This window comes from Geotrypetes seraphini, chromosome 1, assembly GCF_902459505.1.
Source record: "Geotrypetes seraphini chromosome 1, aGeoSer1.1, whole genome shotgun sequence".
Classification (NCBI taxonomy): Eukaryota; Metazoa; Chordata; class Amphibia; order Gymnophiona; family Dermophiidae; genus Geotrypetes; species Geotrypetes seraphini.
This window is the reverse complement of record NC_047084.1, coordinates 402,538,454-402,554,235: the sequence shown is the minus strand read 5'-3', so window position 1 is coordinate 402,554,235 and position 15,782 is coordinate 402,538,454. Positions and strand designations below refer to the sequence as shown.

The following is a 15,782-nucleotide window of genomic DNA, read 5'->3' as shown; positions in this document are numbered from 1 at the left end:
AAGACTTTGGCTGGACTTTAGTCTTTCTACCTCAGTCCTCTTCACCAGCCCTATGATATTAGGATAGTCCCAGCATTACTCCCTCCCCAGGAAAGAGCAGGAGAGAGGAGCAAACAAAATACTTGCAGTATGAAAAACAAAGTTTTACAAAACAAAAAAAGAAAACTGCTAACCTTGAAGCTCTCCCACAGAATGCCTGCAGATAGGGAACTCATTCAAACGGAGCTCCTCCGTGTCTTACGTTCCTAAACCACCCCTCCCTGATCTGAAGAGGGGGAAGGGAGAAATCTCCCTCTGCAGCTGTGACTGCTCTTGTGTCAGCTTCCTGCTGGTTCTCAGCCTTTCTGGGAAATGTAGTCTTTTAGCTTCTGAAGTTTTAGGTGAGCTAAAAGCAGGCTTGGCAGACTGTACTACAGCTGGCTTAAGCTCTACCTGGCAATCTGTCTAGCTCATCATTACTAGTGCAAGGGAGGTCAGAACTCCTTTACTCAGCAGAGCTAACCTGGTCAAGTTTCAAGTTTATTAAAATATTTGATTTGATCGCAAAATCCAAAACCAGTGCGATTTACATTTAGTTAAAAATTAGGTTAAAAAAACAAACTCATCAAAACAATTGGAACTATTTTAACAAAACAATACATGTGAAAAAGGGAGTGAAAAAAAATTGAAGGATTAAATACAATTCGTAAACAAATAAAAAGGGATAGGTAATAAAACAAGAGGTTAGGGAAGGTTACCCACTTAATTTTTGCTTACCAGCACCAGGACCGCCATCAGGGCAGTACTACCAGTCCTGCATTCAAAGGCCTGGAGCTGACAAGGGGCCCGGGCTCCCCCAGGGTCCTAGGCCACAATTCTTCAACCGCCGGTCCGCGGACCGGTGCCGGTCCCAGTGGTGTACCTAGGGGGGGGGGGGGGGGCGGTCCGCACCAGGTGCACAGGAGAGAGCTGGACGGGGACCCGAGGAGTTAAATACATCTCGAGCCGCGAGGCTCGTCTTCTGTTCCTACCTGCCCTGCCGCTCACATATAGCCGATCGAAAGTGTTCCCCGATGTCAGCGCTGACGTCGGAGGGAGGGCTTAAGCAAAGCCTGCCCTCCGACGTCAGCGCTGACATCGGAGAATACTTCCGGTTGGCTATTTGTGCACGGCAGGGCAGGCAGGAAACAGGAGACAAGCCTCTCGGCTCGAGTTCTGTTTTGCTGAGAAAGTTGCAAAGATGGGCTGGGAGGCAAACGCGGAACACAAAAGGAGGGAGGGAGTGCGTTTTGGACACAAGGCATGAACTTGGGAGAGAGGAAGGGAGGGAAAGAGATGCTGAGGTGGGGGATGGAATGGGTTTTTGGACACAGAAGGCATGGACTTGGGAGAGAGGAAGGGAGGGAAAGAGATGCTGAGGTGGGGAGGGAATGGGTTTTTGGACACAGAAGGCATGGACTTGGGAGAGAAGAAGGGAGGGAAAGAGATGCTGAGGTGGGGGAGGGAATGGGTTTTTGGACACAGAAGGCATGGACTTGGGAGAGAGGAAGGGAGGAAAAGAGATGATGAGGTGGGGGAGGGAATGGGTTTTTGGACACAGAAGGCATGGACTTGGGAGAGAGGAAGGGAGGGAAAGAGATGCTGAGGTGGGGGAGGGAATGCGTTTTTGGACACAGAAGGCATGGACTTGGGAGAGAGGAAGGGAGGGAAAGAGATGGTTGTGTACACGGGAAATAGAAGAAAGGAGAATTTTTGGTCATAGGGAGGGAGTGAGGTACAGATAGTGGAATACCAAGGTGGGGGAGGGGGGCGGTCCGCCCCGCCCCGGGTTTACATCCTCAAGGGGGTGCACAGCTGGCCACCCTCCAGTGTTCTCTCTAGGCTGGCAAACTGCGGCTCTTTAGCCACTTGAGTGCCACCGCCATCGGGAACAGGCAGGCGCCAAGTTCTCCCTGCTTTTCCCTGTGGGGCCGACCAACTCTCGCCACTCGCATCAATTCTGACATCAGAGAGGACGTTCTGGGCCAGCCAATCGCTGCATGGCTGGCCTAGAACATCCTCTCCGACGTTAGAATTGACGTCGGGTGGCGAGAGTTGGTCGGGCCCGCGGGGAAGAGAAGCAGGGCGAACTCGGCGCCGGCCTGTTCCCGATGGCGGCAGTGGCAGCCTATTCCCCAGTGGCGGTGGCAGCATTTTCCCAAATGTGGTGGCATAGGGAAGGGCAGGGAGAAAGAAAGAAAGGGGGGGACAGGAAGCCAGAAAGAAAGAAAAGGGGCAGGGTGAAACAAAGAAAAATGGGGCACGGAAAGAGAGAGAAAGACAGACATACAGAACGAAAAAGGGTGTGGAGAGAGAAAGAAAGAAGGGGGCGGGGTGAGAGAGAAAGAAAAACATTTCCCAATTGTGGTGGCATAGGGAAGGGCAGCATTTTCCCAATTGTGGTGGCATAGGGAAGGGCAGGGAGAAAGAAAGAAAGGGGGGGACAGGAAGCCAGAAAGAAAGAAAAGGGGCAGGGTGAAAGAAAGAAAAACGGGGCACGGAAAGAGAGAGAAAGACAGACATACAGAACGAAAAAGGGTGTGGAGAGAGAAAGAAAGAAGGGGGCGGGGTGAGAGAGAGAGAAAAACAGACATCAGAAAGAAAGGGGGTATGGAGAGAGAGAAAAAGAAAGAAGGGACAGGGTGAAACAAAGAAAAAGTTTGGGGAGGGAATGAGGTCTGGAGGAGAGGAAGCATACAGGAGGCTGAAAGAAGGGAAGAAATATTGGATGCACAGTCAGAAGAATAAAGTGCAACCCAGAGACTCATGAAATTACCAAAGGTAGGAAAAATGATTTTATTTTCAATTTAGTGATCAAAATGTGTCTGCTTTGAGAATTTATATATGCTGTCTATATTTTGCACTATGGCCCCCTTTTACTAAACCGGAATAGCGTTTTTTAGCGCAGGGAGCCTATGAGCGTTGAGAGCAGCGTGGGGCATTCAGCGCAGCTCCCTGCGCTAAAAACCGCTATCGCGTTTTAGTAAAAAGGGAGGGGGAATATTTGTATATTTTGTATAGTTGTTACTGAGGTGACATTGCATAAAGTCATCTGCCTTGACCTCTTTGAAAACCCGCAGAATATAAATGATAATTAACATTTTCTCTGCGTACAGCGTGCTTTGTGTTTTTAAAATTTTATTGTTGGTAGATCATTTTGACTTGGCCACAAAGGTAAGGGGGAGGGAGAGAGGGGAGCTGCTGAAAGACATCAAGTAATCTTTGCAGGCTTGACTGTGCAGGGAATTATTTTTGTAAAATCATGTTTTGTTATGTGACTGGCATTATTTAGACTTTAATTTCTATGAATGAAAATGATATAAATTACTTGCTTGTTTTTATGTGCGTGCGCTGAAGGAAAGTGGAGAGAGAATGGGCTGAGGACGCTTAAGGGAAATGGGGAAGATAGAGTGGGGAGAAGACGCTGATTTATAAATTGCCAATTATACAGAATATTGTTTCTGTTTTATATTCATCCATAGCTGCATGTTAATGATGTGCTCATATGCACTTATTTATCATCATAACATATACATCATCATTAACATGCAGCTGTGGATGTGTAAGGACAGGCTGAGGAGGATGGATGGGAAGGAAGGAAGGTGCACATATCAACATATCGTATATTTTTAACATGCATGATGCAGCTATAGGCAAGCTGAGGAGGATGGGATCATACAGATGTGTATGTTCAGATATGCGCTCAGATGTGTAGTTTATTCAGATATATTTATTAAGCTTACAGTATTTATAAAAACACATTTAATACTTGTTACAAAAAATATTGTGCAATTGTGATCTACTTCTGGCCTACAAAGGTCAAAAGAAATCCTTAACTGAGGTTTTACATTCAAAAGTGAATTATAGCTACTAGCACTATTATTTATTAGTTATTTATTATGCAGATGTTTGTTAGTTTGTTATTAGTTCAGTATTAGACATATGTTAGTTTAGAATAGATAGGTATAGATTAGTTTAGTTTATGTTAGGTTAGGGCCCTGCTGAAAGAGTCTACCTTGACGTGGTTGCAGGCTTACAAATCTTTTGGTCAAAGAGTGCGGCGACAGAGAAAAGTATGTGTGTATTCGGCCCATGGAAGAAGGGGGGAAGGGGTGCGTGGGGGGCCCAATAGGATTGCTCAGTAAGGGGCCCAGAAATTTCTGATTGTGGCCCTGACCAGCACTACTAGTCGACTGTAAAGTATCCTAATATAATAGAATTTAAATGATTCAGTTAAAAGCATCCTTAAAAAGCCAGCTTTTTAGAAGACTTTTAAACTTACTAAGTAATTTTTCTTCTCTTATATTGATCGTATCCCTCCTTGAATAAATGATTTTTAGTGAAGGGACTACTAGTAAAGATTTTTCTTCGGATCTTAAAGATTTTGTGGGAGTATAAGGAATTTAAAATCTTTCTAGGAATGCAGGAGCTTTGTTTATTAGTATTTTATGTGTGAGTAGTGCTATTTTATATGTAATTCTGTGGTTTACAGGTAACCAATGCTTTTTGTTTAAAAAGGGAGTTACATGATCAAATTTTTTCTATTTAGTGATTATTTTTATTGTGGTATTTTGAAGAATTTTCAGTCTACGTATTTCTTTTAAGGTAGATCCCTTGTACAGGGCATTGAAGTAGTCAATCTTTGATATGACTAATGAATGTATTAGAATATTCAGCGATAATTCATCAAGAAATGCGGATAATGATCTGATCAACCTTAACCTATAAAACACGTTCTCACAAGTAAACTTACTTGATCTTGGTAACTAAGTTTTTGATCCAATATGACCCCAAGTATCTTTACTTTAGTGACTACCTTCAGTGTAGATTTGTTTATGGTTATGTCAGCTCCTAATTTCTGACCCTCCCTGCATGGAAATAGCATAATCTCTGTTTTAGATGTGTTAAGCGCCAGCTTATTGTCATGTAACCATTTGGATATTTATGATAGTTTCTCGTTAACTACTGTAATTTCTTCAACTGAAATAGAATCTAAAGCAGTGGTTCCCAACCCTGTCCTGGAGGACCACCAGGCTAGTCGGGTTTTCAGGATAACCCTAATGAATATGCATAAGAGAGATCTGCATATAGCGGAGGTGCCAGTCATGCAAATCTGCTCCATGCATATTCATTAGGGCTATCCTGAAAACCCGACTGGCCTGGTGGTCCTCCAGGACAGGGTTGGGAACCACTGATCTAAAGGATACAAATGTTGTATGTCATCTGCATAAGCAAATGGTATAAAGCCAATTGACTGACTAACAGTGGCGCCAAAAATACATTAAATAATAGGGGAGATAGGATTGATCCTTGCGGAATCCCAAAGCTTGTCGAAATTATACTTGAAGATGAATTATTGAATGTTACCTTTGATAATCGTTCAGAGAAATAAGACTGAAACCACTGGAAAGTGACTTCTGAAATTCCCAAAGATCCGAGTCTACTCAAGAGGAGATGGTGAACTATATTATCAAAGGCTGAAGATAAGTCTAATGATATGAGGAGAACTGTGCTCTCCTGCACAGGGGTTTGCTATTCCTTCTACTCAATCCTGTGCCAAAGCTAGTAGGAGAGCTAGGTTTGTCACAGTATCCAAAAGGACAGATAGGGCCAGACCCGACACAGTCCGTGTTTCGAAGAAACACTCCTTCCTCAGGGGTCCTAATCTGTAATATGTCAATACAAGAAAAACTAATGGATGACAACTGAATAAAAACAATGAATGGCTGAACGAACGTAATGGCTCCTACATAGGAAGGAGTGTTTCTTCAAAACATGGACCATGTCGGGTCTGGCCCTATCTGTCCTTTTGAATACAAACTGTTTTATGACTGCATTTTTGCATTTATATTTGTTCAATAAAGGCTTGGCATCCTGTAAATCATCACTGCAGTTTTTGCTTTTGTTCTTTGACTTGTTACTTCACTGCAGTCTTGTTGGATACTTTCTTTGGTTTTTGCCTTTTGGAGTTATACCTGCTGTACACTGCACCTTGGGTGAATCTCTTCAAAAAGGCAGTTAATAAATCCCAATAAATAAATACATTTATTATGATGAGATAGAATATAAAAACAAATAAATAGATAAATGGCCCACATTTTGGTGCACTAGTAAAAGTTAAAATCTATTTGACCTCCTGACTAGACCTTAAAAATTAATGAAAGACAACTGTTCAATCATATCTCAGAGTTAATGGTGTCAAATGCTGCAACGAGGTCCAGCAAAATTAGTATGACATTGACCATTCTGTCAAATTCAATCCACAGATCATAAATTGTGATCAGAGTTGTTTTTGCACTAAAACTCTGTTCTTTGAACAGTACCTGCATTTATCATAGTGCTAAAATAATAATTTAAATGGTAAGAAAAAGGCACAAAAGTAATCATGGTATTTCTTTGTTAATTATCACTACACCATATTTACAAATATTCAATACCTTTGCAGCTTTAGCATTCCTAATAGTTATCAGTTGCTGAGCAATTACAGAGAGAACTTCAATGTCAATTCGATTAAATTCATCAAAGCAGCACCAAGCTCCAGACTGAGCCAGTCCACTAAAGAAACGTCCCATCATCTGTAACCAAAACAATATGTATAATTAAATTGTGTTAAGAGTGAAGTTCTTTAAAACATTGTATTCTCAACATTATATGGCCAAAAAGTGATGTGGCCGGATGGTGTACATCCGAGGGTGCTGAAGGAACTTAGAGAAGTTCTGGTAGCTCCACTTACTAGCCTTTTCAATGAGTATATAGAGTCAGGAGTGGTACCGGAAGACTGGAGAAGGGTGGATGTGGTCCTTCTCCACAAAAGTGGAAATAAGGAAGAAGTAGGGAATTATAGGCCGGTAAGTCTGATTTCTGTGGTAAGCAAATTAATGGAAACGCTTTTAAAACAGAGAATGGTGAAGTTTCTGGAATCCTGTGGATTACAGGACCGGAGGCAACATGGATTCACTAGAGGTAGGTCTTGACAGACAAATCTGATCAATTTCTTTGACTGAGAGACCAGAGAATTGGATAGAGAATGTTCGCTAGATGTGGTGTATTTAGATTTTAGCAAAGTCTTTTACAGTGTTCCACACAGACGTCTGGTAAATAAACTGAGTGCCATTGGGATGGGTCCCAAAGTGATGGGTTGGGTCAGGAACTGGTTGAGTGGAAGGTGACAGAGGGTAGTGATCAATGGAGATCGCTCTAAGGAAAGGGATGTTACCAGTGCTGTGCCTCAAGGTTCTGTTCTTGGGCCTTTTCTTTTTAACATTTTTATACATGATATTGCTGAAGGGTTGTCCGGTAAGATTTGCTTCTTTGCAGATGATACCAAAAACTGCAATAGAGTAGACAGGCCGGATGGTGTGAATAACATGAAGACCTGGCGAAGCTTGAAGAATGGTCTGAAATTTGGCAGCTAAAATTTAATGCTAAGAAATGTAAGGTCATGCATTTGGGCTGCAAAAACCCAAGGGGGATGAAGAACTTATGTTCATGACGGAAGAGCGGGACTTGGGTGTGATTGTGATGATCTTAAGGTGGCCAAACAGGTTGAAAAGGTGATGGCAAAAGCTAGAAGGATGCTAGGTAGCATAGGGAGAGGAATGGCCAGTAGGAAAAAGGAGGTATTGATGCCTCTGTATAAGATTCTGGTGAGACCTCATTTAGAATATTGTGTACAATTCTGGAGGCTGCACCTTCAAAAATATATAAACACGATGGAGTTGGTCCAGAGGAAGGTTACTAAAATGGTGTGTGGTCTTCATGATAAGGCATATGGGGATAGGTAGAGAGATATGATAGAGACGTTTAAATACCTATGTAATATAAATGTGCATGAGTCAAGTCTCTTTCATTTGAAAGGAAACTCTGCAATGAGAGGGCATAGGATGAAGTTAAGAGGTGATACTTTTTTACGGAAAGGGTGGTAGATGCGTGAACAGTCTCCTGGAAGAAGTGGTGGAAACAGAGACTGTGTCTGAATTCAAGAAGGTCTGGGTTAGGCACAAGGGATCTCTCAGATAGAGAAAGAGATATTGGTTACTGTGGATGGGCAGTCTAGATGGGCCATTTCGCCTTTCTCTGCCGTAATGTTTCTGTTTCAATGTCTTGCATGGTGACTATGTGGAAAAGTGATATGTTCAATTACTCACAGTTACTTCTACTAAAGTCATTAAATGTATTTTGCTTTTACTTTTTGATTTACCCTCATATACAGAGTATTCCATGACATCATTTAACTGAGGAAGTATGAGGAATTTTGCCTTTACTTTTAGATTTACCCTCATATACAGAGTATTTCAAGACATCATCTAACTGAAGAAGTACGAGAAATTTTGACTGGTCTTTGATCAAAAGGGCCATCGTGTGAGTGGACTGCTGGACATGATGGACCACTGGTCTGACCCAGCAGTGGCACTTCTTATGTTCTTATGTACCAATGGGTCTCAGTTTAAAGTACCTCTTAAATTCTCTCATATGGAGCTTCAAGTAACAATTGAGGAGATATCTTACTCTAAATTAGCAGAACAATAGTCAGCTGATCTTCATCTTGAGTTGATAGAGGAATCATTTCAGGATGACAAAGAAGATCAGCACTACTCTTATTTGGGAACTTAACTACAAATTTTTGCTGCATCTTTATTTAACCACCAGATCGAGTGCACAAAGCATCTTTGTAAGCTAACCATATCTGTTTAAAATGTCAGGCTCCTTGGGCCTATTTGGGTCATATGTTTTGATTTTGTCCCACAGTGAAATTGTTTGCATTTGTTCACATTATCTGGAAAAGAAAAGTGACTATGGATCCCCTCTTGTTTTTTGAACAATTTACTGTGACTCACCCTTTTCCTAAAGGACTTATGGAATTTCTTCACAGAGCAGTGTTGATATGCAAAAAAGTCCCCTGCAATGCCTGATCTACTCACTCAATCTTCCAATACTCAGAACAAGCCCCCCTTGAGCCTACCTGAAATCTCTGGTGGTGCAGTGGGGTGATGGGGGCAGGAGTGAAGCTCACTAGTACTGTGACTCTAACATTGTTGCTACAATCTCCACCTTACAGTACTTTGGTTGAAGCAACCATTTTGGAACAGCAGATGCTAAAGGCAGGAACAAGCAAGCTTTTTTCTATCCCCATTGCCCCACTGGACCACCAGGAACTTGAGGTAGGCATGTGAGGCCTATCCTGAGTAGTAAGGAGGATAGAAGGCATTGTGGGGGTCTATTCATGCAAGGGATCGGGGGTCTAGCATTACAGGGAGACTACTCTTGTAAGAAGAGTTGGGGGGGATGAGATTGGAGGAAGCACATCAGCCATCAGCAACTGACCTGGCTAACTATTTTGACCAAAAGATAAAAGATATTCATCTAAACTTTCAAAATACTCCAATCTTAAACTACTCAGAACCCCAAAACAGGATCGCCATCTTTCTTTTAGCTCACTTTCTAAGTTTAAGTCCCCATCATTAGCAGAGCTACAGAAAACCATTCAATCCTTTAGAGAATATCCCACCTACTGCGATAAAGAAATTTTTTTAGCAATATTTGGTCCATACCACTTAGAAATGGTAACCAAAAGCATCTCAAACAAAATTTTGGAAATCAGCACTAGTCTTTTCCAAAATTAAAAAAATCAAAAATTTAGATCAAACTCCCAGTTCCAATTATAGACCCATTGCTAACCTACTTTTTATTTCTAAACTTACAGAAAACATTATCTTCCTTCAAATTTCTGAATTTTTTGAAAAAACAAATGCATTGCACCCTATCCAAACCAGATTTTGCTCTAACCACTCAACAGAATTATCTCTTCTACGTCTCACCACCAGGATCCTTAATGCCCCTTCCTAACTAAATAAACCTCCCCCCCTTACCACCTCCCCCTGGAAACTCTGATCAAGTTGGTCTTGAACCGCTGTTACTCTGTTTTAATTGATGTGAACCACTTGTAACTCTATTTAATTGATGTGAACCGCCTAGAACTCTTCGGGGTATGGTGGTATACAAAAATAAAGTTATTATTATTATTATTATCTTTTACTATCATGACCATGGGAAATCAGTTCTACTGATCTCTCTTGATCTATCGGCTGCCTTTGACACAATTGATCATGACTTACTCCTCAATCGTCTCAAAGACAGCAGAATAACTGACTCAGCTCTCCTCTGGTTCTCTTCCTACTTTTTTGATAGGAACTCTAAAGGAACCTTTTCTGCCCCAATCTTTCAAGCTTACGGTGTATCTCTCCCCTCTACTATTCAACATTTTCCTAGCCCCACTTCTGACATTAGCCGATTCCATCGGATTCACTCCATTTGCTTATGCCAATGACATTCAACTCCTTCAGCCACTCAACCCGGCTAATATCAATGATATTCAAGAAATCAACCTCAAACTCAACAAAATTAGCTCTTGGCTCCGAAGTAACAGACTATCATGAAACGTAGCTAAATCACGAGGGATTCTCTTCCCTTATAAAAATAAAGATTCTTTAACCAGACAAATATCTATCGACACAATTCCCCTCCAAATAGAACCCAAACTCAAATTACTAGGAGTTATCTATGATAAAGATGTTACTTACCATGATCAAATCAGTTCCATGACCAAAAATTGCTTCTACAAACTTCGTTTAATTCATTCCATTACCTCTGTTCTTGAACCCTCTTCAATCCAAATCTTAATCCACTCTCTAATCATTTCACATATAGACTACTGCAACAATCTCTACCATGGTATAACTCAAAAAGAAATCCGTAGATTACAACTGATCCAAAATACTGCAATCAAACTCATTTATAAGGCCAAAAAATATGATGTTACCCCACTTTTTCGAGAATTATGCTGGTTACCGGTCTCTCAACAAACTACATATAAAATTCTCCTTCTAACTTTTAAAATCAAGACCTCTCACCTCCCTGGCTTCCTAGATAAATTTCTCACTCCACATACCCCTTCTAGGGTCCTTAGATCTACGAATCAAAACCTATTGACAGTACCTTCAATTAAGGACCTATACTATACTAGAAATTCCATTTTCTCAGAAGCTGCACCCTCGCTCTGGAACGCAATGCCATTTTATCTTCACAATGAAAATTCTCTAAATAAATTTTAAATAAATCTCAAAACATTTCTCTTTAAAGATGCCTACCAATAAGTGAGAAATAAGTGGGGGAAAAATAAAAATTAAAAAAATTAAAAAAAGCTCTTAAAGAAGCGATCTCTCTGTTTCCCTCTCGTTACTCCCCTTCCCTCTACCCTCCCTTTTATTTTTATTTATCATTGTAATTAAAACTTCCCTATCCCCCCAAACCTCTCATTTCTAACCAGTCTTAATTTGTCCCAGTATTAGGTTCACCCTCTTTTTATTTTATCTCACCTAAATCAAAAATTATATTAGACTTTTTTAATTTTTTAATATTGTAAACTGTCCAGATACAAGTGATGGTTTGTATATCAAGCCATGAATAAACTTGAAACCACTTTCTGCTATGTGGGTCCCAGTTTATATTCAGCTAACCAACTATATTTAGGTCAGCTTTTGATCTATCCCACCCAATTAAATCATGTGAATATAGAGTGGTGAATTATTGTAATGCAAAAAACAAAAAAAGGAACACTACAATTATAAAAACACTCTATAAACTTACTCGAGGAGCTCAGAACTGTAAGATGGTATGGAAATCACAAACAGGGATAAACCCTACAGTGTGTTTCAACGTGTACTATTCCATACTCTCATAAGGCCTTTGCAATCAAGAAAATTGTCAAATCTCACTGGCATATTTTACAATATCATACTTGTTTAGCCCAGTTACCCATTTTTGCATACTCCAGGGGACGGAACCTGCAAGAGCGGGACAGCTCTTCCCAATTTTTGAGTATAGATCAAGGTTTACAATTGAGCTCATGTGGTAGTTGCAGTGTGTGTTCTCACACCATGGAAGTTCAGTAGATCAAGCACCCGCGTCTACAAAAAATCTATACCCTTAGACAACAGACGAATTGTAACTCAGAGGGAGTCGTTTACATGATCATCTGTCCCTGTCAATTGTTTTATATTGATTACACTACAAGATCTATAGGGTACTGGTCATTGAACATCTAAGTAAAATTTGAAGGGGAGATATGGGAGCTCCCCTTTCACAACACTGGCACACTCAGTCATACACTTTAGATGATCTTAAGTATCTGGTTTTGGAAGCACCATGACTGAAGAGGGGGGGAAATATGGCAGCCTTCCTGTGGAAAAAATAACAATCATGGATATATCACTGGCAAACAGTAGCTCCCACGGGATTAAATCGCGAGGTGGAGTGGTGGGCGTTTCTTCATAAATGAGTGACAGTTTAGCTAAATGACAAATTGGGATTGCAGGCTGAGAGTGACGTAAAGTGAACCGGATATTAGAGAAGTCAGGAGAGTCTAAAGGTATCCACCAGCAGCGCTGTAAGTTTGTTTTGAATGTTATCAATTTTTCACATAGTAAAATGGAATTTTTCTTCTTTTTTTGTTAGAATGAAGCTCTTCTCATTGAATGTTAACCAGTTTAAGTGGGTTCTCTGAAGAAACCATCTTGGCGAAACACATCAGACCCCCCGCTTCAGCAAGACACATTCTTATTTGGATTTCACTCACAAATGAGCTAAGTTGAAGTTTATATATTAAGAACGATTGAAAATTAATTAAAAAGTGCATTCATGAACAATTATATGCATTATCCCAGGACAAGCAGGCAGGTATTCTCACATATGGGTGACATCATCCGACGGAGCCCGGATGTGGACGCCTCACAAGCAGACTTGCTTTTAGAAACTAGAAGTTTCGAGTCGCCCACACCCAGCATGCGCAACTGCCTTCCCGCCCAGCACAGGGCGCATCTCCTCAGTTCTCAGTTTTCCGCGGAGCCGAGAAGTCAGTCTTTGACTCTCTGCGTTTAACTTCGTTCATTTTTTGCCTTCTCTCAACCGGGGTTTGTGTTTTTTTCTTCACGAATCGCTGTTTATTTTGTTTCTTTTATTTTAGTTAAAAAAAAATTTTGTCTTCTTCCGTTCGTTTTCCGGGACGGGCCGCTCGGCCACAGCCCGCGAGCTTCAACCTTGCGGCGGCTATTTTTCTACCTATGTCCCGGCCTGCTACAGGCTTTAAGAGGTGTAGCAAGTGTCTCTCACGGACCCTCACAGACGCTGCCTTAAGTGCCTTGGGCCGAAACATCATCCTAGGTCGTGCCTGCCTTGCCAAACACTTCAGCCTCATGTTTTCAAGCGTCGTTGCATTCTGGTGGACAATTTTTTCGAGTCTCCTACTGATCCCTCGACTTTGAAGGCGTCTTCGGCCTCGACTTCCATCGAGGCTCCTTCTGCGCCTCCTGCTTCCACCTAGACCCTCATCAGACCTTCGTTTGCAGCGGCACTTGCTTCGACGTCATCTGCTGTATCTTCCCCTGTTTCCTCAGGTCAGATAGCTCAACAGTGAGTTCCACTGGTGGTGATTAAAGTGTCCAAGACTACTAAGTCGAAGCACACTAACACTACCTCAAAGGAACCTCCAGCCAAGGCAGGTGGTCCAGATTCAGACGCGGATCCATCCTTGCCGGCTTCTTTCCAGACCGTATTAGAGAAGCAGTTTCTTCAATACCTTACTATTATGGGACCTAAACTGCTTCCTCTTCTCCAGCCTGGGCATTCAGCAGACTCCCGCGAGGTCGAGCTGCTTCCTATGTTCCAGTCTGAGCTTCCACACTCTTTGCAGGGAGCAGAGTCTCTGCGAGTGTCTGGTCTGCCATCCAAGCACGAAAAGCATGGAGCAGATTCTTTGCGAGTGCATCAACGAGAATCCTCACACTCTAAATAAGGAGCAGAGTCTTTGAAAGTGCATCAAGGTTCCTCCACCAAGCCTCTGGAGCTTCGATCTACAGCCTCTAGTCCTATTCATATATCGGCATCGGCTGCTTACGTCTCCGAGGCAAAATCTCCTCGATCTTCGAGATCTAGTTCCAGACACAGTTCTCACCACCATTCGAGGCCTTCATCGAGGCATTCTTCCAGGCATCGTTTTTCTCAGGATAAACCATCTTCCTCGAAGTCTCGATCTACTCCAACCTCGACCAGACCACCGACTTCTCATTCGAGGTCTGATGCTGGACCTCGAGGATGTTCCGGTCTCGATTGCCTCGTCCAAGTCACCAGGTTCCTTTGATGCCTTTTTCCATGCCGAAGCTTCTTCTTCCACACAGGCTGCTTTAACGTCCTTGAGTCCTTCTCGAGGCAAAGCACAGGCAGATCAGCTATCTTTCTCGTCTTTCCTGCGACAGATGGCTGTAGACTTGGATGTTGTAGCGTGGCCGGCCCTTGAGGCTTGCGGTAACCGGCCCACGCTTACAATATTCTCTCAGCGTGCTTCCCCAAGAGGGAGGAAGACCCTGTTGTGAATAAACTATCCTTTGTGAGAAAAACAGAATGGCCTCACACAGGTAAGTTTCAAAAGAAAGAACTCAAATTTATTGTTCATCCGAACAGGTCCAAACAAAAAAGGCATGAAAGGTAACAGTCTCAAAAGGTCATGGCAATAATAGTGCAAGCAAAATAATACAGTGTTTACCAGCCTGGTCTGGTTAATTCTCCCAAAGTTCTTTTACTAATGTCCCAGGTAGAGCGGAGTCTCTGGCAGTCTTTAACTCTCAAAAGTCTTCCTTGCAACTTGAAAAGCAAACTATGGCACGTGGCAATGTGCAGCACTGCCTTTCCAATGCAGTGGCAGAAGGCTGGCGGATTTTCCAAAACGGCTCCTTGTTGCAAAGAACAAATAACCCGCAAACCCTCCGCTAAGGTGTTGGGCAAATCCTGCCCCAGCCTTCAGGATATTCACACCTTATGGGAGATACTGCTAAAGTTCTTTCACAGCAGCCATCTTGGCAACAAGCGAAAAAAAACAAAAAAAAAACTTCCAATCAAAGCAAACACTTTGCTAGCATACATCCCTTAGCTAGCATGCTCAAGGAAAATCCTTATTGTCCCAGCAGAAATGGAAACATTCAAAAATAAACTCAGAAAGCAATTCAAAACTAACTAACATCCATTTCCTCAGTCAGTCCCACCTCTGGTAAAGCACTCCAATCCATTGCTTCATGTTCCGGGTTTACCAGGGTTGTTCCTTCTGACTCTGCCCAGCATTTCCACATCCTTTGGCTCTGGAGGAATTGGAGGCTCCTTCCACCTGAGAGCTTCTCCTGTTTCTCCCCTCCTCCTGGACAGCCAGCTTTCCAAATGCTGCCAAGCTGCTGTACCACGCCCAGTCCTACTCAGGGGCCGGACTTCTTTCAGCTGAGGCTGCCTTCTACCCTGTTTAGCCACCTCTTACAAAATGGAGGATTTAAAGGGGCCCTACCAGTTTTCACCAGGCTGTGTTCTAAAGCAGATCTGAACATAGCCTGTGCTTCCTGGTCCTGTTCCTGCCTAACAGGAACAACATGGTTAGCCCGGACTAGTTTCAGGGCATAAGGCCGGCATTGGGCTTGGGTTTGTGACAATGTACAATTGGATACTGGCTCCAAATATTCTAAGGAATATCTAGAAGTCATGCGTCTTCCTCAGCCTCCGGCAGAGTGTCTCAAGCTTCCACTTTATAAGCTTCTGAATCAGACTTTTGCTCGATGCATGGAGACTCCTTTTTCCATACCACCAGTTCCAGGAAAACTGGACTCAAAGTATAAAACTGTGCATCGCAAAGGGTTTGACAACTCACAGTTATCTCATCAATCCCTGCTTGT

The 15,782-nt window shown here is 42.4% G+C and overlaps 1 protein-coding gene across 1 annotated transcript in view; it reads right to left on the bottom strand.

Moving 5' to 3' along the window:
* Nucleotides 1-15,782, bottom strand: part of LOC117347325 (dynein heavy chain 6, axonemal-like) — a 2,502,256-nt gene that overhangs the window by 1,375,360 nt on the left and 1,111,114 nt on the right. Inside the window, 1 exon segment of the mRNA XM_033918113.1 lies at nucleotides 6,456-6,593. Within this exon segment, the coding sequence (XP_033774004.1) occupies nucleotides 6,456-6,593 (138 nt within the window).